The sequence below is a fragment of the Hypanus sabinus genome, chromosome 16 (genome assembly GCF_030144855.1).
Source record: "Hypanus sabinus isolate sHypSab1 chromosome 16, sHypSab1.hap1, whole genome shotgun sequence".
Lineage (NCBI taxonomy): Eukaryota > Metazoa > Chordata > Chondrichthyes > Myliobatiformes > Dasyatidae > Hypanus > Hypanus sabinus.
The window spans coordinates 30,197,490-30,221,817 of NC_082721.1; the positions used below are offsets into that span (position 1 = coordinate 30,197,490).

Below are 24,328 nucleotides of genomic sequence, written 5' to 3' on the forward strand. Positions count from 1 at the left end.
AGAATCTGGTTCTGTGAGGAAGTAGTCCATTAAGGAACTTGCCAAGGAAAGAAAATGTGTCTGAATTTTACTCCTGTTTCCCCATTCCTCCCACGTCAATGGAGTACTAAAGAGGACTCAGAAAAAATAAAATTGTGTGAAAGTTCACATATTATCATAGGAAGGGTTCTAGGACTTGTGAGGAGATAAACCTTGTGTGACTACTTGTGGCAATCATGCTCAAACAGAATAAGTAGACAAGGTCTACATTGAAGCAATCGGAGCTCATGTGGGTAAGAACATGGAATATAGCTGAGGACGGATTTACAAGCCAATTGACCTTTCCCTGATTTCTCCTTTTTCCAGACAGCATCATGGAATGGTCACTGCTGAACTGTCCCCTAAGTTTGGACTTCCCTCTTTAAATCTGAAGCCGATCTTATTTGATCAATAGTTAATCTATGCTGAGTTGATGATATTAATTGAACTCAGTGCTTGCACCATGGGAGCGAGGGCTAGATGAGGGGTCACCACACATCTAGTATGACAATTGTCATCAGGTCAGAGGCAAATGAATCTTGGTCAATGTAAATCCCGAATGGCCAAGTGGAAGAGATGCAGATGCAGCCATATCTCAATGTCTTCAGGAGGGGGGAAATGAATAACTGATGTTCTGGCAGTGCATTATGCAAACCAGCCTCATGATGTCCAAGACTTTTGGAAGGGATTACTTTTTCTGCGCTGCATTATCAGTCTAGGCATCTTACATCGGGTACTGTTTTTGTAGCTGGTGTGCTCCTGCATCATTTCCTTGCTCATCATGAAGTTGTCCAGTCGCACTTACAGGATTTGATGGTGTAGATGTTCCTGATTTTCTATGTCTGTTCATGATTGCATGAATTTCATACTCCTGAGGAGAGCAGCCATTGGATGAGTCGCCTTCCCAAGCCACACATTGACCTTTATTACGACTGTCCCTGTAAAAATTAAAGATAAGAAACAAATAAATACGTAGCATTGTGCCTTAAAATGCAGACAGTGTTATTATTACAATATATCTTGATTGTTTTAAATCCAAACCCAAAGTAGCCTTGAGTTTCCATATCCTAGTTCTGACAGCATAGGCACCCTTTTAAATTGTGCCTTTTAAACCGGCTATCTGTGACAATGAAACTGAAAATGCGTCGACAAGTTCCATGTTGAAGCAAGCAGAATTCCAAAGCAGATGGATAGTATAGGGAAATAAGGAATGCAGAATCTATGGATTTGACACTATCTTAATGGTATAATCCTGCATCTATGATTTTGTAAACAGACTATTAAAAATAACCCTCTCAGAAAATATGTTATTAAAAGACGTATAAATAATAAAGCAATATGCCTGGTTTCTGCATTGCATGAATGCTATTTGTATGTCTGGATTTGTGTAGTTTGTGAACACAGGTCACATAAATATCAGAAGAATTGTGAATGGAACCATACATTGTCCATTCATCAGAAAACATAGGACACCTGATATGTGTACAGTATATACATATAAATTAGACAACTTTCATCTCATCTATAATATGCATTGCCATGCACATATCTTTGAACAAGGATATAAGAGTATCTGTAACTTGCAAGTGGAACAGGTTCATTTTTAAAATTTATACTGTGTATTTAAACAAGCATAACAAAAATGTTCAGAGTGTCAAAGATCTCCCTTGTTTGGGATTAAACCATGTGTAAACCTTGATATGATAACTGATGTTATCAATGGGTCATCACTTAACAATATAAAGTGTCTCTCTGTTCTCTATTTTAACAATTCCCCTGAAACTAAGATCAAATAAGTACTTGATGTTTTTAAATCCAAGCTCAAGCAACTCAATCCAAGCAATAAAAAGATTATGTATAATGGTTTGTTAATAATTCTATGGTGCAGAAATCATCAAGCTTAACTTGAAAACTTTCAGGGTCATTTCAGTAGATCTCAATGGAAGGAATGAGATTTAAAATAGTGGTGCTAAAATAATGAGTGATCCTTAACTCCAAACATGAGACAGTGTGCAGATGCTGATAATCCAAGCAACATGCACAAAATGCTGGAGGAACTCAGCGGGCCAGGCAGCATCTATGGAGAAGAGTAAACAGTTGACTTTATGAGCCGGAAAGTTTGGCCTCCAAGCCTCTGAAGATTGCAATAATGTTTCTCAACCTCTGAGTGTGACCTTGGCTGAACAAAGGAGGACTTTTAGTTTTAGACTACGCTGATCCAAAGAGCATTCTTACCCTCAGCCATTAAACTCTATAATGAGTCGGCCTATAGCCAGGGAAGCAATGACCCCCTCCTATTAGACTATTTGAGGTAACTTGCTTTTTTATTCTTTCTTACTTCTCTGCTAATATTTGTATATCTGTGCACTTGTAATGCTACCGTGACACTGTAATTTCCTTTGTGATCAATAAAGTATCTATCTAATGCCAAGTGGTTTGAGTTCTAGATCTGACACAGAAGCTGCAGTCTGCATCCTTAGAAAGCAAATCCTAGCAGGAGTGGATGAGTGGGGGATTCCATGGGCCATGTGTGCTTACCTTCGGAGACGTCCACTTCCTGCAGTACACACTCCCGAACATCTGCCAACATCGATTTCCTGCAACATTAGCACAACAAAGAGGCACAGTCTCTTCAGAAACCCGAGTAGAACAGCAGCCAAGCTCTGAGCAAACGGTCGCAGCTGAGTAATTAACACCTGCAGCACCTTGAGCTCCTCTTCCTTCTCACCCCTGGAGTTAGTGGTGATCACATAGTAATACTCCACATGGGGCGGTCTGTAGCAATTCTCTCGCACCTCGCATGATTGCACGGTCTGAATAAACTCCAAACCATGTGGGCTGTCCAGCACAACTGATTCAAATTCAGTGGGTACACATCTCAAACTCCACCCACAGGGAGCTAAACAGAACAAGGCTATAAAAATGGCTTCTCTCAGTGACACTTTATGAAACTCTGTCCATGAAGTTTCACAGAGGACAATTGCTCAGACACCAATCTCAGACTGCAGCCCCGTTGTTCTTAAAAACAATGAGCACAAAATGGCCTTTAACCATATCTTAGGGTTGATGATACAAGTTATATGGGAGGGCTTGCAAGTGTTGAATCATTTATTCTTTAATTTGTACAATTTATCTTCTTTTGCATTTTGGCTGTTTGTCAATCTTAGTTTATGCATACTTTTTAAAAATAAAATCTATTGGATTTCTTTCTCTTCATGTAAATGCCTGCAAGAAAATAAATCTCAAGATGTGTATCACAGAAAATGCTGGAGGAACTCAGCAGGCCAGGCAGCATCTGTGGAAAAAGTACAGACAAAGCTTTGGGCCGACAATAGGACTGTGCTTTTTCTCCATAGATGCTGCCTGGCCTGCTGAGTTCCTCCAGCATTGTGTGTGTTGCTTTGACTTCTGGCATCTGCAGATTTTCTCTTCCTCAAGGTAGTAGATGATAACATTTATGTTGTTTGATAATAAATTTGCTTTGACCTCTACTTTCTCTGCATACACCAACAGGCAGTCCAAACACATATGTCATTTTTATTTTTGCCAGGAACAATATTTGCCATTGCTTTAATCATTTTCTAGAAGTTAGACAGCTTAGTCTTGACTGTAGGACTAACCGTCACCTCCCTACCCTTCCCAACTGACTTGGCCACCCCCCCCCCCCCCCCGTACTCTCGCTGATTCCCTGATTTTAGACATGTGCGGAATCCCAGTGGTAAGGTATTAGGCTGTATTAGGCACAATACAGGAAGAGATGTAGTGCTTTCTGCTGTTGATCTCCTGTGCTTCATGTTGCCATATAATCAACCCTCCGCCCTCAGGCCCGAGATCACACACGGGCATGTAACAATACTCTGTGCTAATTTCTGAAGAAATCCACAATGTGGGCCGCTGATGCCCTAGCATCACCTCCCCCCACAGCGACAAATGCTGCTCTAGGTCTTGCTCTATGCAGACATGAGCTAGAGTTCAACCCATGGCCAACTTTGGTGATTAGACCAAGGGTTAAGTTCTACCTACTGAGCCTGTATGCAGATTATGTGATGAAACTACACACAAGAACTTCACAGTGGTGTTTTGGTATTGGTATTTTCTATGTGATGTCTGGGTTACATCTCTTTGCAACGTATTGGAATGCTTCCATGTAATATTTCAATGGAAAAGTCTCAGTGTGCCAATGTGGTATTTCCATAGTAGCGTAGTGGTTAGCACAACCCTTTACAGTACCAGGGTCCTGGGTTCAATTCCCACTGCTGCCTGTAAGGAGTTTGTATGTTCTTGCCGTGATGGTGTGGGTTTCCTCGGGGTGCTCTGGTTTCCTCCCACAGTCCGAAGTTAATTGGTCATTGTAAATTATCCCGTGATTAAATTAGGATTAAATTGGGGGCTGTGGGGGGGGGGGTGTTGCTGGGCAGCACTGATCAAAGGGCCAGAAGAGCCTATTCCACTGTGTATCTTAATCTCAATCAATCAGTCAATAAATAGATAAATCAACACTTCCATGTGGTGTATTGTGTGGTTCTGCCTTGTAGTATTTCCAGTATTGCCTCACGTTCCCTCAGTGTGTAACCATGATACATCTCTGGATAATGTGCTCTGTTTATGTAGAGGTTTCGCCTGGTTTCGCAGAGTGAACTTCCATGTGGTACCCCCTTGTCTTCAACATGTATCTGAGGGTTTGTACAATGCCTTGGTAAGTGGACAGGGAGATATCTGGAGCAAAAGTCTAAATAATAATGGGGATACTAAATAAAGGAGCAGCTTTTCAGCTAGTTTTTCTGTTGGTTAAATACAGAATCTCACCATTTGCCTCGTTATAAACTTGCACCTTATTATTTACCTGCACTTTTACAGTTACACTTTATTCCGCATTGTTATATTTCACCTTATTCTACCTCAATGCGTTGTGTAATGATTTGATCTGAATGCAAAACAAACCTTTCACTGTATCTCAGTACACGTGACAACAATAAGCCAATTCCATATGACACATGAGCAGCATTCGGCTTTTCAGCCCATCGAGCCTGCTACTCCATTCGATCATGGATGATTCTTTCAGAACCTACTTTATATTTTCCCCTTCAGCCTCCCATCCTCATGCCTTCTCCCCATAACCTCCGACACCCTTACTAATCAAGAGCTATCAACCTCTGCTTTAAATATCCCCAATGACCTGACCTCCATAGCTGTCTGTGGCAATGAATTCCAACTGAAAATTTAATTTTATATTTTCTGTAACATCTTTTCTCTTTACAACTGAATAATGAAATAGCTGTTTACTGTGAAGCATGGAAGTCTCAGAAATTAACCAGGATGAAGCATTTTTAATGCAGAACATAAAACCTGTGAGAAAGGGACCCCCTGGGAAATGCACCCTGCTCAGCAACACAGCAAGGCTGTAAAGGAATAACCCAAATCTGCACCTGCAGATTCTTTCTCGTTAGCCAAAATTCCATATTTATCGACCACAGAGCATAACAAAAGCCAGCATTGTTAGGCAGTGGAAGATAAGAGGATGAGGGCGGATGGTGGTCTGTGACCAACAGAAAGAAAAGTAGATGTAAGAACATTTCATGAGGGTGAGGAGTGTCACTGAAATTGGTGGAATGGGGTGGGGCTCTGATGAGTGATCAAGACTGCCCTGTGTCAGATCTTCTAAGCAGTGTGGGAAACAGTCACAGACATGCTTAACACGGCAATTTTGTTACCGTCTTCATTGGCTAGATGAGTAACTATTAACCTGCCCAAACTGACCCTGAAGTAATTGGCTCTCTGGGGCTTTGCAGAGGTCAGAGAACCACATTGATGTGAGTCTGGAGTCACATAAAGCCCCCAAACTAGTTAGGGCAGCGGATTCCTATTTCTGAAAACACTGGGGACCAGGGCAGGGTTTTTACAATAATCTATCAACTTTGTGGTCACCGTTGCAACAACAGATTTTTTTAAAATTCCGGACTTATTTAATATTTGAATTTGACTCCCTTGGCTGCCATCTTGAATTTGGACTCCATCCTCCAAGCCTCCAGATCTCTGGACAAGAGTGCAGTAACTTAGCCTCTGTGTCCTATATTGGGTGCAACAATCACCATTGCTGGTTCTGAAACATTGTAAAGTCTAGGAATTGGGAATATATCTCCCTCAACCCATTGCCCATCTCCTCATTATGCAGGGAATAAATCTCCCTCAACCCACTGCCCATCATCTCATTATGCAGTGTCTAGGTGCTGGGTAATGGAGGTGCTTATTTCCTTTCCTCGTATAGAAGGTAGTGAGATCTTTACAACTTGTTAGATGCAATCACAGGCAATCAGTATTCTCCTTGTGAAACCCTGGGCAATTAGCACTGACCAGATCGAATCACAGAGGTATACTACACAGGGACAGGCTCTGCGGAGGAAATGATTTTGTTATCAGTACATCAAAAATTAGGGTTTATAAATTACTTTCCACTGGGGAACCCAGGAGAGTTTTTGCTTGCACAGAGGGTGGTGTGAACGTGGATCGTGTTACCATAAGGAATCATTGAGGTGAGGAGCATATTTGTATCCAAACGGAAACTGGACAAGTTGCAGTGAGATGGTTACACACGTGGTGTTCGATCAGGTGGGCGGGAGGAGCTTCATGTGTTGTCTAAATACTCAATGCACCAATCGAGTGGAGACACAACGGCTGATGCTCACATCTGGAGCAACAATCAAAAGGAACTGAACAGCATCTCTGAAATGAAATGGGCATTTCAGGCCGAGCTCCCAATGGATAGTCTTGACCTGAAACGTTGAGGTCCTCCAGCAGGCAGATTACCGCACCAGTTGAAGGATGAGTTCATTCCTGAAAAGTTCCATATAAATCTCATTCTCTTGATCTAAATAAATACCAATCTAGTGCAGAATGTTAGACTTTATTATCATTGTTTTCGCCCCTCTAGTTGTGTGGAGTTGCCACCTCCACACTAATATTCAGCTAGGGATAGGTCTGTACAGATTCACACTTAAGATTCCTGAATGGACTACAGTCTTGCAATCTCAGTTTTTTCATTTGTTCCTAACAGAGGCCACAACTATGTGAAATTTCTCTGTCTCTCCAGACCCAATAGGTGCCATAGCATCCCATCCAGAATGAAAATGAAATTTGTTGAAATCATTTAAATAATGGAGCTTGGTTATGTCTGTAAGAATGGTTAAGCTGCACAGAGCCTTGCTGATTATTACGTCATCTCGCCCCACTCTGCCCGGTCCCCGCCCCCACCACTCTCAGCACCATGTCAGGTTTTCAAATGGGGTGTTATAAGACCAACAGATATAGGTGCAGAATTAGGTTATCTGGCCCATCGAGTCTGTCCGCTATTTTATCATGGCTGATCCATTTCCTTCTCAGCCCCAGTCTCCTGCCTTCTCCGTATATCCCTTCCTGCCATGACTAATCAAGAATCGATCAACCTCTGCCTTAAATATGTCCAATGACTTGGCCTCCCCAGCCACACGTGGCAACAAATTCCACAGACCTACCTAATCCCAGAGAAGGGGCTAAAATATCCTCTGGAAATGGGAGTTAAACTTGACCCCACATAATTAAAAACAGATCATTTTATTCTCACATAATTGTTGAGGGAGGTACTGTAGGTTTCTCTATTTTTTGCATTAAACAGTAGCAGGTTTATAGGCTGAGAAGTATTTGGGATCTCCTTAGACCACCTTTGTACTATGTCAATGCACACGTCCTTTTTCATCCACCAGGACTGCCAATCCATTATTAAACGAGCTGAACATCACAACTGTCCATCAAGATTCAGTGAACCCTGAGGCCATCACCAAAACGTGCGTCAAGTGCCTAGTATAGCTCAGTTTGAGCATCTGCCTACATCCACAGTGACCTCCAATGGACTGTCAGGGAAGTATGTTTTCAGAATGGCTGATCGAACACATCCTGTAGGGGTTTTCGTTGCACTGGCATGCCTCAACCGCCCCCAGCTCTCTAACTCCATCCAAAAAGTGCTCGAACCTCACCCAAATTGACTGGCACACAGCCTCACCTGGACACAACAGGCTTGTCAGCATCCCAGCAACGTCCAGAGCCTACCCTGCCTCCTGCTCTAGATTAAGGTAAGCAAATAACATGACGGAGCGATGAGAGACAGTTCCAACTAAACCCTATCAACATCCTACAGATTCCTTTAAAGACAAGTGTCATCTTGCCCGTTCAGAGGTAAAAACAGAGTGCTGGAAACACTCAGTGAATCAGGCAGCATTTGAGGAAATGGAAACAGTCAAAAAACTCTTCCCCAGAAACGATATGTGGTATTACCATTACCAGTGGTAATGGCTCAGAAATATTAAGTCTGCTTCTCTTCTTGACAATGTTGCCCAAACTGTTGAGTTTGTTTTCTCTTGGCATCATCTGTTTCATTTCTGTCTTCCATAAGACGATAACCTACAGGAGCAGAATCAAGCCATTCAGCCCAGTCAAGTCTGCTCCTCCATTTGGTCATGGCTAATCCAGTTTCTCTCTCAACCCTTTTCATCTACCTGCTAATGAGCAAACAAAAAGCTAACAGGACAATTCCCATCATCAATAACGAGCACTTGAGCATCAAAACAAGTTGCTGAAGCATTTACAGCTATTTTAAGGTTGAAGTGCTAATCCATCTTGACTTCCTTTCAAAGCTCCCCCACCACAGAAGTGGATATGCAACCAATTGATCTAATTACTTAACATGACATTAAAAAATGTAATCAAAAGCTACCGGACAGGACAACTATTAGATGGAAAAGCAATGCTCCAGAAGAAGCCATATCTCTAGCCAAACTGTTCAAACTCAGTTAATCACACTATTTTAATTTACACAGAAGCATGGAAAATTATCCAGGCTTATCCTATTCCAACACCTGACTTTCACCATATTCAGAAGATAAATCCAGGGGAATCGATAGAGTTAGGGAAGAATTCTTATTTCCTGTGTAATACTTTCATACTTAAGCAAAAATTTCAACCCTGTTCATCCTGCAATCCGCTTTCATACTTCAGGCAGCTACAAAGTTAAATTATGCAGGAAATCTGAAATTAATGTGTAAAATGCCAGGAAGATTCAGCTGGTCAGGAAATAGGTAGGGAGAAAAGAGTTAGCATTTAAGTCATTGAATTTCAGAGGAGAACTAGGTTCAAGCTGTGGAAACAAATACCTGCCAGTCAATTCTCTGAAGTATTTACATTTCTCCTTTCCTTAGTGACACCTGGGAAAGAAAGTCTGAGCAGCCCAAGGAAGGAGGAAGAGATCCATGTTTTAACTATTTAAAAAGGGAATTCTGTCCTGCTGGACGTGGGTCAGCAGAAAGTCTAAAGCATCCTTCTCCTTGCTCCAAGCACCATGTATTGAAGGTGGGCTGGCCGAGGTCCAACATGCTCATGCTGAAAGCTACCCTCCTCCCTCCACCAACCTCCTATCCGCTCATCTATAATTCTCAAAATTTGTGAATGTGGGAAGCTTTTCCTTGAGGCCGGAACATAAATAAAAGGTTTTCCTGGGGTTCTGCACAAGGTCTTGTTCTTTCAGCCCATCAAGTGCATAAAGGTTCTGACTGAAGTGATCCCATCAATCCTGTAGAGTTATAGAGCACAGAAGCAGGCCATTCAGCCCATCTAGTACATGCTATACTATTATTCTGCCTTCAATTTCCACCTGGACCATTGCCCTCCAAACACCTCAAATCCAAGTACTTATCCAAACTTCCCTTAAATATTACCATTGAACTCATATCCACCACTCCTGCTGGCAGCTCATTCCACTCTCTCACTGTCCTCTGAGTAAAGAAGATCCCCTTCAGGTTCCCTTTTAAAAAAATCACCCTTTACCTTTAACCTATGACTTCTATATTGGTCTCACCCAAGTTCAGTGGTAAAAGCTTGTTTGCATTTACCCTATCACCCCTCATCATTTTGTATATTGCAAACCTATCCAGTCTCCCCTCACTCGCCTACGCTCCCCAGAATAAAGACCTGACATTCAAACTTTCAGCTCCTTAACTTCCAGCAATTTTCTCTGTACTCTTTCAATCTTATTGATATTTTTCCTGTAGGTAGGTGACCAGATTGGGCACACAATATTCCAAATTTGGCCTCACCAATGTCTTATAACAACTTCACAATAACATCCCAGCTCCTGTACTCAATAGTCCAACTTATGAAGGCCAATGTGCCAAAAGTTCTCTTTGTGACCCTACCTACCTTCAAGGAATATTGGATCTGTATTCCTCAATCCCTCTGCTCTACCCCACTCCTCAGTGTCCTACCATTCTCTGTGAATGTCCTACCCTGGTCTGTCCTCCCAAAGTGCAACCCAATCCTTCCCTCATTACAACTTAATCTCTCTTGCATATGTCCATTAACTCCCTTTTGACTATCTTAAGGAATAACTTACAGTAGCCAATTACCCTACTGGGGATGGAAATAGGACACCTAAGCCCCAGGAGGGGAAACCCATGTGGTCATGGGCAAACTCAACCAGGACTGAACCAGGATCAACACGTTGACAGCGCTTCTCCTTATAGATGCTGCCTGGCCTGCTGTGTTTCACCAGCATTTTGTGTGTGTTGCTTGAATTTCCAGCATCTACAGATTTCCTCGTGTTTGCAGGATCAACACTCTGTCTATGTTATACTCTTGTTGGCCCATCTCCTTCCATTTATCTGGATTAATGTTAAAGGCTAGATGGGTAAATTGAGTTAAAAATGTGGATCATTCAGAACGGCAGCACAGTATTGAGGAAATTGAATAACCTAATTTCATCCTTATTACACCCTGAAAATATTTACATGCATTCTCCACTGTTTAAGGATTGCAACTCTAAACTTAGAGTATTTGAACAAGAGGGTTCTCCTGATGCCAAATTTCATCTAACACTCCACAGAAATTGTTATGTTACTTCTGTTTAAACATGCTGTGGGTTAACAGTAAAGAATCATATTCTGGAAGAATTAGAGAACTTTTATTTACAGTAATAAACAAACGTGTCTTAACCCCCGCCATGTGCTGAAACATTCTGGCAAACCCCGTGCAGGCTCAGTGCTCTCCAATCAGACACATCATTGCACGTGATACCACCACAGAAATGTTCCCCAGGTTTCCTTACAAAATACCCATTAGTTTGAGTATTAAATATTTTTTGTTAAAATAATAAATCACCTTATGTGTCTGGAGTTGTTCCAGCACTGAGAGATGTTTGGAGAATCCAACAATTTCAGAGTTGTAACTTGCTGATCGCCGGGAGCTACACTTTCCAAAGTCCATACTGATTGGACTGCGGGAGATATCTGCCAGGAAAATACAGTCTCTTTTCAAAAGAACGAGGCAGCAACAGTTACATTTTAATCAAAGGAGAACTCAGAAGTCTGTAAATAAAAGCTCCATTGCAAACAAACTCGAGTCACTGTAAAAGCTTAACAACATACAAGAAGTCTGAGGTAGAAGGAGTAATAGGCTAGACCAGAGAACCAGGGATAGTGTCAGAAACAAGACTCTTGACCAGGGGAGAAAATGTACAGTATAAAACAGAGTTAGAGCAAGATAGTGTGAAAGAGGCAGGATGAGAGAGGGTGAAGGATGAGACAGCATCAAGCAAAGAGACTCAACCAAAGAGAAGGAAACAGGGAGAGGGAGGGAGAGAGAAAGAGAGATGGGGAGGGGGTAGCATTTACAGAGAAACAGCACAAAGCAGTAGCACGGCATCAAATGAGAATGCAGTGTTCTGGAATATGTGTATATAGAACCAGGCTTATCATTGGAGGACTCTGGCCCTGTCACTGGTGGTTTATCCAATCCTATGCAGTTTTTATATGCTGTTTACTCAGCCTTCACAACCTATCCCAAAGACCTCTGACTGCTCAACCCAATTTTTGGTCCTGATGTTATGATTCTTGACTGTCAACCAGAATCTTCCCTTCCTTTGGCCCTAAGGCTTTAATTTCCTTCAGGGACTCCACAAAGACAGGCCTCACACTACTGAATTTACAACTGATCATTAATGTAAAAGCATAATTCATAAGCAAGTCATCTAAAACCAATAAATTACCAAGCAATTGGTTTCACTCCCTCATATTAGGAATAAACTACTCCTAAGGAGAGTTATGAGAGAGCGATCTCACTAGGGGCCACTTCAGCCACTTAGCACTAAAATGGACTTTGTTTTCTTTCAAATTGTCTTTTCTTAAAAAATGTGTATAATTTATGGGTTTTTTTTTTGTGAATGCTGCTTATATGAGGCTATATGCCTGTGATGCTGGTGCAGGCAAGCTTTTTATTGCACCCATATAAATATTCTTATGTATTTGACAAATGACAATATGTTCAACTTTGTACATGCCCACTTAACCGTCATAACAGAGAAATTGCTGATAATCATAGGGAGTATGGGGAAAGGTTAACCAGCTCTAATCTAATTTCAAAGTCCAAAGTCTATTTATTATTGAAGTATATGAGATTTGTCTCCCTACAGGCAACCACAAAACAAGAAACCTGAAAAAACCCATACAATTAAATACTGACAGACACTCAGTATGAGAGAGAGAGAGAGAGAGAGAGAGAGAGAGAGAGAGAGAGAGAGAGAGAGAGAGAGAGAGAGAGAATCATGCAAACAATAAAAGCAAGTGACAGCATTCAGAACGAAATTGAGTCCATAGATATAAAGCCCAGAGAAGGCCCACAGCCTCAGTTCATCTCACATTGAGACAAATTTGAATGGCGGAGCAAGCTCTACTGAGCCAAATGACCTGCTCTTGGTCCTAGTTCCTGGGTTTAATTTTTTTTCTATGTATTCCCACCATTTATTATACCCCCTCCCCCAATCTGAGGAGGCGGCTAAAAATTACCCACCCAGGGTGGGTCCACCATCACACATTGGCCAAGGGCATATTTCCTCCTTGAAGGCAAGTGGGCTTTATGGTTCCCATTACTGGGATTAGCTTCTTTCTTCATACTTCATTCAAGATCCGCAGCTGCCACAGTGAGATATGAGGCCATGTCCAGATCAGTGGTCCATAAAGCCGGCTGTTAGTCTAGTAACTTAACCACAGCATTAACATATCCTCTCCTTCCCATGAATGGCCTGAACACTATAACTGTCCTAACATCTGCCTTTCATTGTTCTGTGCTGCTGCTACCCAGGAAGCAAAATGCTTGAGGAAACATAGTATAAGAATTTCATTAGCATAAGAAGTCACACCAGAACAGCTTTTACAATATAGAACATAGAAACCTACAGCACATTACAGGCCCTTCAGCCCACAATGTTGTGCCGACCATGTAACCTACTCTAGAAACTGCCTAGAATTTCCCTAATGCATAGCCCTCTATTTTTCTAAGCTCTAGGTACCTATCTAAGAATCTCTTAAAAGACCTTATTGTATCCACCTCCACCACCATCGCTGGCAGTGCATTCCACATTTTAGATTAAGGAGATTCATTAAGATGTGCAAGGTGAGTTTTTTCATAAATCTGGTTTAGGATTTCACTGAATTTATACTCCAGCCATCCTCTGTCCAGGCCTCAGGATAGACCCTGACTCCAGGTTTATACTGTGAGGTTGTCTTTGGGAAGAATCAAAACAGTAAGCTTGCACCTATACACGTTTCACTGGATGGGATGGAGAGACACAGGATTTCCAGATTGCAATTAGCTAGTGTATGTATAGAAAGGGATTATAAAGCGGGTGGATGGAAAGGCCTTTGTTTCTCCTCTAACCTTTTCCAATGAAGACAAAGTGAGGGAGTCTGCTGCAGCAGGGCCTCTCTTTAAGCACGAAGCTCGGGTGGTCTGTCAGAACTCCAGCACCTGCAGAAGGAACAAGGGTCAGAATCAAGTTTCGTATCTCCGGCATTTGAATCAGAGAACATAGAAAAGTACGGCACAGCAACCGTGCCTTCAGTCCGCAGTCTGTGCCAAGCACGATGCTAATCCCTTTTACATACATGCGATGCTTTTGCCTTCCGTTCTATGTATATTCACGTGCCTGTCAAAAAGCCTCTTGAATTCTTGTATCCGCTTCCACCACAATCCCTTGCACTGAGTAAAAGATCCTGTCTGTCTTCTCATAATCTTATAAATTTCTATCATGTCTCCTCTTAGCTTCTGATGCTCCAGAGAAAACAGCCATATACATTGGAGCAGAATGAGACCATTCAGCCCACTGAGTCTGCTCCACCATTCCATCATGGATGATTTATTTTCCCTCTCAACCACATTCTCCTGAAACCACTTACACCCTTACTAATCAAGAACGTATCAACCTTGCTTGGTTTGTCCAACCTCTCCTCATTGCTCACATGCTCTAATCCAGTCAATATCCTGGTAATTCCCTTCTGAACCCTCTCCGAAGCCTTCACACCCTTTTTGTACTTGCATAACCAGAAGTGCATGCTAGTCTGGTGTAACCAAAGTTTTATACATGTATACCATGACTTCCTGACTCGCATACTCTGTGCCCCTAGTGAGGAAGACAAGTATGACATTTGCTTTCTTTACCACCCTATTGCTAATTGTAAAATGATAATTAAGTAAAAAATTAATAGGCAAAAAGTCATCCTTACCCTCTCCTAAAGACAGTAATGCAGTAACCTGTGGATTCCCATGGTTATCTTGACCATATCTCTTCCCACCCATCTCCTGTTAAATTCTATCCCCTTTTCTCAGTTCTGTAGCCTCTGCAGCATCTGTTCCTAGGGGTGGCCTTGCTTTCAAGGACGTCAGAGATATCCTTCTCCAAAGAAAGGGTTTTGAAGTTGCCCTCACCCGCATCTCCTGCATTCCCTAGACATCCACGCTCCCACCGCCTTCACAGTGAAAGAGTTCCTCTTGTCCTTACCTACCAATCCATGAGCCTCCACATCCAACACATCATCCTCTGCAGCTTCCGCCTTCTCCAAAGGGATCATACCACTAAACATATCTTTACCTCCCCACCCCCACCATCCACTGTCCACAGTGGTCACTCCCTCTGCGATTCCTCTGACCATTTGACCCCGCCCCCCCACTAATCTCCTGGCACTTATCCCTGCAAGTGGCCTAAGTGCTACACCTGCCCACACACCTCCTCCCTCACCTCCATTCAGGGCCCCTAACAGTCTTTCCAAGTGGGGCAACTCTTTATGTGCAAATCTGCTGGGATCAGCTCCTGTTGCAGCCTCCTCTGCATTGGTGAGACCCATTGTAAATTGGGGTACCACTTTGTCAGGCACCTCTACACCATTCACCACAAGCGAGGTTTCCCGGTGGCAAACCGTTTTAGTTCGGATTCCCACTCCCGTTCTGACATATTGGTCCATGGCCTCCTCTTGTGCCAAGATGAGGCCACCCTCAAGATGGCGGAACAACAGCTTATATTTCATCTTGGTATCCTCTAATCTGATGGCATGAATATCAATTTCTCCCCCCTCCCCTCTCTGACCTTTAACTTCTTCTCACCTACCTATTACTTCTCCCTGGGTCCTATCCTCCTTCCCTTTCTCCTATTGTCCACTCTTCTCTCCTATCAGATTCCTTCTCCAGCCCTCAATCTTTCTCACCCACCTGGCCTCACCTATCACCTTCCAGCTGGCCTCGTTCCCCTCCCCCCAGCTTTTTATTCTGGTGTCTTCCTCCTCCCTTTTCAATTCTGAAAAAGGGTGTCGGCCCGAAATGTTGACCATTTATTCATTTCCGTAGATGCTGCCTGACCTGCTGAGCTCCTCCAGCATTTTGTGTGTGTTGCTTCGGATTTCCAGCATCCGCAGACTTTCTTGTGTTTATAATTTAGAAAGGTCTGTTCTGATCTTAAAAAAGTTTAAAAGATGGAGCCAGGTGCTACATGCATCAACTCCATCAAATATCATCCAGACCAGTCCATTTCCATGTATTTCTGCATATACTTTTCTCTTCAACTCTAACTTTACAGTGGACATATGATGCCAGCAGCAAGAACAGAGGTGGGCACTCCGAGATTGAATTTACCTGTGGGAGCAGCGTAGTAGATACTGAGGACAGTAAACAGACAGGTGGCTCTTTCAGTCGAGGCACCTTCCAACGTGACCTCTTAGCTGTGTCGGGAGCTTTTATGTTTGGGGACACAGAAGAGGTGGAGTGTGTGCCGCTGGCTTGGTCTCTGCCCCAGTTTCATTGTGTCAAAGCTGACCAGCCACTTCCAGACAATCACTTCAAAGACACTCTGAAATGAGAAGGGTCTGCTGGCTCCCAGATTGTTTATTACAGGTCGGGGTGAGGTTACTGTTTAACACGCTCTTTAGCTAAAAGCTTGTTGCAGCCGCTTTAAAATGAGGAGACATGAAAGAATTCTCCCAGTGGCTTAGCGGAGGTCATGCTAGGGGGCGAGAGAGCAGGTGACAAACACAGCAGGGGGGACAGGGAGGCAAAACCCACCCACAAAAATCAAAGACCTGCTCTTATCAGTTATAGTCTGCAGCAAAGTCTACATCTGCAATCCAAACAATGCACGCGGACTGAGGGTCCGCCGGAAGGTCTAGGCTATCAGTGATGGTATCTTTCTGATTGTCCTGTGTAGACCATGTCCAGTCTGTTTGCCACTCCTGGTGCATGTCAGAATCAGAATTAGTAGCATTTACATACCGTGTGTAAAAAAAAATTGGGTAGGTACATGGATAGGAAAGGAATGGAAGGTGAGAGTAAGCGTTCGGCACGGACTAGAAGGGCCGAGATGGCCTGTTTCCGTACTGTAATTGTTATATGGTTATACATGTTGTAAAATTTGTCTTGCAGCAGCAGTACAGTGCAATATGTAAAATATTACTACAAGTTACAATAAGAAATATAATCAAATAAATAGTGCGAGAAAAGAGCGAAGTAGCGAGGCAGGGTTCATGGGTTGGTGGCAGAGGGGAAGAAGCTTCTCTTAAACTGATGAGTGCGCGTTCTTAGGCTCGTTTACATTTTTCCTGTTGGTATTAATGAGGAGAGGGCATGCCCTGGGTGGTGAGGGTCCTTAATGGTGGATACTGTGCATTCTTGAGGCAGCACCCTTTAAAGTACATCCAGGTGACGAGTGACTCTGTTGGGTAGCTCCAGGGTATGAAGCTGAGAAATTGCTGCAATTGCCCACAAGTTTAATATTCAGTAGTTTTGGATGTTTAAACATGTTTAACTTCTACTAAACAGCAAACTTCCCAGTAATTCCTCTGTTTCCCCATTAGGAAACAGCAAACACGAGACTCATGGGATATCTATCCTTCGGGCACATTTAGTTTGTAATAATCCGTCCTTCCAGAAACACAGAGTTTGCTGTTAGAGACAATAGACAATAGACAATAGGTGCAGAAGTAGACCATTCAGCCCTTCGAGCCTGCACTGCCATTTTGAGATCATGGCTGATCATCTACTATCAATACCCGGTTCCTGCCTTATCCCCATGTCGCTTGATTCCCCTATCCATATCTAGCTATGCTGTGTTTCTTTTTATGAGGTTGTTTTCCCCTTTGAGGGAAGAATTTCCTGAACTCGATCTCACAGTGAAATTGCACAGTAACACAGCAGCTAGTATAATGCTTCACAGCGCCAGTGATTGGGGCTCAATTCCTGCCACTTTCTGTAAGGAGTTTGTACGTTCTCCCTGTGACCATGTGCGTTTCCTCCAGGTGCTCTGGTTTCCTCCCACAGTCCAAAATGGCATGGGTTAGTAAGTTGTAGACATGCTACTTTGGCACCAGAAGCCTGGCAGCTCTTGCAGGATACCCCTCAGGATATCATCCGACTGTGTTGGTTATTGAAGCAAACGGCATATTATGTTTCAATTTTGTGTGTGACAAATGAAGCTCATCTTTGACCCTCGTGACAAGTGTACTGTATATTAGTTTCAACCTCTGACCTGCAATTCCTTCTCTTTCATAACCCATCGTGGCACTGGGAAATAGTTTGACCTTTCTCGTACCATTGAACAGAGATGTGCTCCACGCATGATGGATAGGTGTATGAGCTGTCTTACAGAGCACGATCACAGAAATTAGCTGCTTAGTAAAGCCATCAATGATCTGGCAGTGAATATGCTTCACTGACCAGTGCACCTTCATAAATATTACACCAAGTCCACTGCAGATGCCCAGGGGGAGATAACAACCGGAACAAAGTGCCAGAATAAACACGAGAGAGAAAACCCATAGGTCATTAACCCAGAATCAGAATCAAGCTTATTACCATTGGCATGTGTCATGGAATTTGTTGTTTTGTGGCAGCTGAACAGAGCAAAATATAAAAATTACCGTAAGTCACAATGCATGGACAGACAGATAGCTGGATAGATTGGATAGATAAATTATACGAAAAAGAGGAATAACGAGGTGGTGTTCATAGACAGTTCAGAAGTCCGATGGCTGTTCCTCAAACACTGAGTGTGTGTCTTCAGTCTCCTGTATCTCCTCCTTGATAGTAGAAATGACAAGAAGACATTTTTCAGGTGGAAAGGGTCCTTACCAATAAGTGCTGTCTTGAGGCACTGCCTTTTGAAGACATCCTCAATGGTGGGGACAGTTAAAAGAAAACAAACAGAAGTTGGTCAAAGTCTCTGTTGGTAGTATTTTAGTTTAATTCTCCTGTCCTCCAGTGATGGTCTGTTGCCTCCAGACACACAATGTACAGAAAGGAGGCACTAGACCCATGGAGTCCGTGCTGACTCAACAAGGAGCAAACTCATTATCCTCTTTCCCCTCTCCCACATATGCTGCGAATTGTTTTCACTCAAACACCCTCTCCTTTCCAAAAACCCCGGGGTGCTTTTGTACATACAATTCAGACATACGAGGGGTGATTGATAAGTTCGTGGCCTAGGGTAGAAGGAGATGAGTTATACAGGCACATGCAGTTCAACTCTTTGAGTGATTATGCAGAAAGTTTAAAGTTAATAACTCATTTTCTTCTACCTTAGGCCATGAACCTATTAATCACTCCTGATGAGTTACTAACTTCAAACTTAATGCAAGCCCTGGATGATGAGGGTCTTTGATGATGTATGCTGCTGTCTTGTGGCAGCACTTCTTGTAGATGTGTTCAGTGGAGGGGAGGGCTTTTCCTGTGGTGGACTGGGCTGTGTCCATCACTTTCTGAAGGCTTTTCCATTCTTGGGCATTGGTGCTTCCATACCAGGCCATGAAGCAATCAGGAAGTTTGTCAACGTTTTCGGTGATATGCTAAATCTATGTAAACTCCTAAGAAAATAAAGGCACTTGATGCACCATACCATCAATAACTCACTCTGAGACGTAAGGCGACATATCGGCTGTAAGTTATTGATGGTGCATCAATTTTATTGACTGGAAGAAGGAACAAGCAGTGAGTGACCACCATACTACATCCTGGAGACAGAGAGGCCGGGCTCAGGCCTTGATCGCCTTTATACAGGGGTCTGTGGGAGGAGCCACAGGAGCAGTCAGCAGGGGGCGTGTCCAGACAGGTATATGTAGTTCACCACAGCACTGTCAAGATTTATTTGTGATGATACTTAAGTGCAGGTCCCAGGACAGATCCTTTGATAAGCTGATCCCGAGAAATTTAATGCTATCAGCCCTCTCCATCTCCGATGAGGTCTGGTTCATGGAGCTTCATCTTCTTCCTTTTGTAGTCACCAATCAGCTCTTTGGTTTCACTGACATTGACTGAAAGGCTGTGGTGGCACCACTCAACCAGGTTTTCGATCTTCCTCCTATGTGCTGATTTTTCACCACCTTTGATTCAGCTAACAACAGCGTTGTTGTCAGCAAACTTAAATTTGTTTAACTAAAGAATCAGAATCAGGTTTAATATCACTGGGACGTGTCCTGAAATGCGTTGTTATGCGGCGGCAGTACAATGCATGATAATAAAACTGTAAATTTTATATATATATGTGTAAAATTATGTTAAATAAGCAGTGTGAAAAGAAAAAAAATAGTGAGGTATGTTCATGGGTACAATTTCAATTCAAAATCCTGATGGCAGAGGGGAAGAAGTTGCTGCTGAATCGTTGGGTGTTTGCCTTCAAGCTTCTGAATCTCCTCCTTGACGGTAGCAATGAGAAGAAGGCATGTCCTGGGTGACACCGGTCTGCTCTCTCGATAAAACCCTTTTCAGTGTGATGGTCTAGAATGTAGACAATATTTTGTGGCAGTTGTAACAACGTTCAAGCACCCAAAGGACCTGGACCAGTTTTTGTTTGTACAATCCCAACACAAATGGTCAGGTTGTGCGCTATTGTCTAATTCTGGATACATACCATTTGCAGAAAGACCTTCTGCTGCATGTTCTTAATTTTTTACCTGTAAACAGCTATAAATCTACTTTCCAAAGACTTTGCCATAACTATTTAATAGAACAGCGTAAAACCTTAAAAGGATTTCATAATATTTCATTAAAGGATTTCATAATATTTTTTGTCTCTTCTTGAATGCGGCTGTTATTGTGTTAATCAATCTCTTACAAAGCTATCCAAAGACATAAATCAGAGCAAAACCCCTTCAAGACTGAATGAACAGGACGATCTTTTACCTCATCTCCACTTTTCAACCTATTTCCCTTTCCACCCAGTTACACTTATTATTCCAACTTCAAAATGCTCTGTCTTGATTCAGACTAGTATTGTGTTTGTCTGTCACTAGAGTCACAGCCCAGTGTTGTGTAGTGAGGCCATTTGTTTGCGTTGGCAACCTCTTCAAAGAAATCCCAACCAACATGACTCCAGATTTGTAGGCAGCTCTGAAAAAAAACCTTCCAAAGGTTCACCTTTGTGACAGGAATTCAAAAGTATTTCTTTAACTGTGCCGTGTCTTGCTACTGCCCCAAGTCACACTTGATGTTACATGAATAAAACACTTTTACCAACATCGTTGAATTCAATTTCATTATTTTATTTGTTGGATTATAAACTCACTATTTCTGGAATAGAGTGTTAATATTACAACATATATAATATTGTATTGTATTGTACACTGCTCAATGTATGCGACCAAGACTCTAAATTTTCTTCCATACTGCCAAGTGAAGGTGAATTGATATAAGATTTCTGTTCTTGTGGACTTCAGGGAACTGCTGCCATCTGTAAACACAAAGTACACTGCAGATGCTGCAACGGATGCTGCCCGGCCTGCTGAGTTCATCCAGCTTGTTTGTGCTGCCATCTTTACCTTTGAACGACTGTGGCTGAACGGTGCTCAGAAATTGGTGCTTGGACTTCATTAACATTGAGCTGCTGAGACCGGCACGCAGCTTGTGAGCAAAAGGGAAATGGGGACCAGCTCGCTGGTGTCACAGTGGCTTCTGAGGTACATTGAGGACAGAGCCAGAGATTGTGGATTCTGTCATGTACTGAAATGGTAAGGTCAGTTAATGTGGTTTGACACTTGTCCGATGTCATCAGTCTGGGACAGACCAACACACGGTGTGAGGGAGCATGGAAGCAAGAATGAGAAATAAAGACAAATACAGAGCATGAAGTGTCGAGTCATGATATATGCACTATCTAATTGAGTACTAAGATCGGCTGCAAATACACAACAGTGGCGACGAAGATACGTACTTTGAAAGTAAGTTGAGCGTTTGTGATGAGAATAGAAAAATCTGGGATCCAACACTCTCAACGTGTTACGGAGCCAGCTGTGCTAGGTCCAAGTTGGACACAGTGGCTCAACTCATTTGAACTTTATGCTGACGGTAAAGGACTGATAGTGTACGATAACGCAATGGATAATACAGAACAAAGGAGGGGAGAGCTACTTTTGCATCTTGCAGGACCAGATGTGCAGGATATATTCTCAGCACTACCAAACACAGGGCAGGTCACAGACTATGTGGCATTGGTGGATGCGCTGAATGCTTACTCTGTTCCCCAAGTCAACACTATGATTGCCCAGCAGCATTTTCAATAGCTTGCCCAAACACAAGGTGAGAAGGTTCAACAGTTCTCTACTTGCCTTTGGCAGGCAGCAAGAGACTGTAATTTTCTATATGGCACAGACAACCCAATCAGGGATGTCATAGTGGAAAAATGTAACTCAGTCTATGAGTGGAGACAATGACTGGAGAATATGCAGGGTCTAATACTTGCCCGCCCAATGGAAATAACGCCACATTGTGAAAATGTCGAGTCCTGAGTCATGCCGAAGGGCCTTGGCCCAAAACGTCGACTGTACTTTTTTCCCATTGATGCTGCCTGGCTGCTGAGTTCCTCCAGCATTTGTGTGTGTTGCAAGGACATCAGAATGTGCCCAGACATGAGAAGGGCAAATGAAGCAATTGTGAGGGAGAGATATCCCATTCCGACTGTAGATGAGATACTACAGGGTACGAATGGAGCTGCAGTGTTTAGCAATCTAGACTTGAGATGGAGCTATAACCAGTTGGAACTAACTCCAGATTCAAGAGAGATAACCACATTTGCTGTGCATAATGGGGTGTATAGGTACAAGAGACTGATATCTGGTGTGTCATCAGTCAGTGAGCAGTACCAGCATCAGATAGCAAATGTGTCAGCTGGAATGGAAGGAGTTGAGAACATCTCAGATGATGTGATTGTAACAAAATCTGCACGATGAGAGACTGCACGCTTTCTTAAAGAGACTCGCAGTGTGGACTGACACTGAACCCAGAGAAATGTAGGTTTGACATGGACAGACTAGTTTTCATGGGAAGTCTCTTGTCACAGAAAGGCATCAGACCAACTGAGGAGAAAGTGCGAGCAGTAATGGAGGCTCGTGAACCACAAAATGCCACGGAAGTGAGGAGCTTCCTGGGTCTTGTTAGCTACAGCAGCAGATTCATACCACAGTTTGCAACTTTGTCAGAACCACTGAGACGAAGGACACCTAGTTCAAGTTCAGAGAAGAACAGAGACAAGTACTCAAAGCCCTAAAAGAGGAGCTAGCAAGAAGAGGTACCTTGGACTATTTTGATAAAGATGCACCAACTAAAGTAATAGCAAGTGCCAGCCCAGTCAGACTGGGAGCAGTACTCATATACAAAAATAGAGTGAAGAAATGGTCCCTGTCTGCTACGTGAGCCGTTGTCTCTTGGACTGTGAATGAAAACACTCACAGACAGAGCAAGAAGCATTAGCACTGATATGGGCCTGTGAGAGACTTCATCCTTATTTGTATGGGAGAAACTTTGAGCTAATCACAGATCACAAGCCTTTGGAGATGATTTACAATCCAAGATCTAACCCATGCTCACACAGAGTGGTGGGTCTTGAGACTGCAACCATATGACTACAGAGTTACACACACGCCAAGAAAAACAGAACATTGCAGACCCACTGTCCAGGCTGCTGGGAGGGAGGGATTGCTCAAAGAGAGAGACACAAACATGATTTGGAGGAGTATGTCAGGTTCATAGTGCCCTGCCTAAAGTTCCGACAACATGAGAGGTGGACAGAGCGTCAGCCACCGATCCAGAGCTGCAGGCGTTGTGTAAAGCCATTGTGAATAGACACTTTGAGAATGATAAAGCAAACGCACCCACAGCAAATGAGCTGTGTGTAGTGGGTCATCTTATCCTCAGAGGGACACACAGATTGTTTTACCTGGCGCCTTGCACACACGGGCACTTGCCAGAGCTCATGAAGCACACTTATGAATCGTTGATACAAAACTGCACCTCAGAACCAAGGTTTGGTGGCCTGGTATGGATAAAGCAGCTGAGAAATACTGCAGAACTTGCCATGGCTGTCAAACTGCATCTAGACACGACCATCCAGAACCACTAAAACTGACACCGTTACCAGATGGCCCTTGGCAGGAGGTAGCTGTTGATTTGCTTGGACCATTACCAACAAACCATTCCATTCTAGTTGAATACTACAGCCGATTTAATGAATATGACATTTTGACCTCTACAACTGCACAGAGAGATATTGACGGTCTTGAAAACATTTTCTGTAGATATGGACTGCCTGTATCAATCAAATCAGATACTGGACCTCAATTCAGACGTGAACAGTTCAAGGAATATTGTGAGAGTAATGGAATCAAACTCCTGTAAACAATGCCAAAGTGGGCTCAGGCAAATGGTGAAGTGGAGCACCTAAATGCATCATTGATAAGAAGGTTTGGAATTGCTCAAGCAGAAGGATTGACTGGAAGTGTAAAGTGAGAAAGTGGGAGGCTGTGTACAGACGTGTGGGACATGCCACTACAGGGAAATGTCCTATAGGCAAAATGAGGGTGAAGTTACCAGACGTCAAGGAGGTACACACAGCAGAACTGGAAGTACGAGATCGGGATGCCAAACAAAAAGGAAAGTACTAATTGTACACAGACAATCACAGAGGAGCTCAACAGTCTATTGTAAAAGTTGG

The 24,328-nt window shown here is 43.0% G+C and overlaps 1 protein-coding gene across 1 annotated transcript; it reads right to left on the reverse strand.

Annotated features, from left to right (window-relative positions):
* Positions 1-797: 797 nt before the first annotated feature.
* pnhd (pinhead) lies at positions 798-15,329 on the reverse strand. The gene is given in 5 exon segments (XM_059992407.1): positions 798-856; positions 859-956; positions 2,557-2,615; positions 2,724-2,917; positions 15,107-15,329. Coding segments are annotated over 5 exon segments (633 nt in total).
* Positions 15,330-24,328: the final 8,999 nt, after the last annotated feature.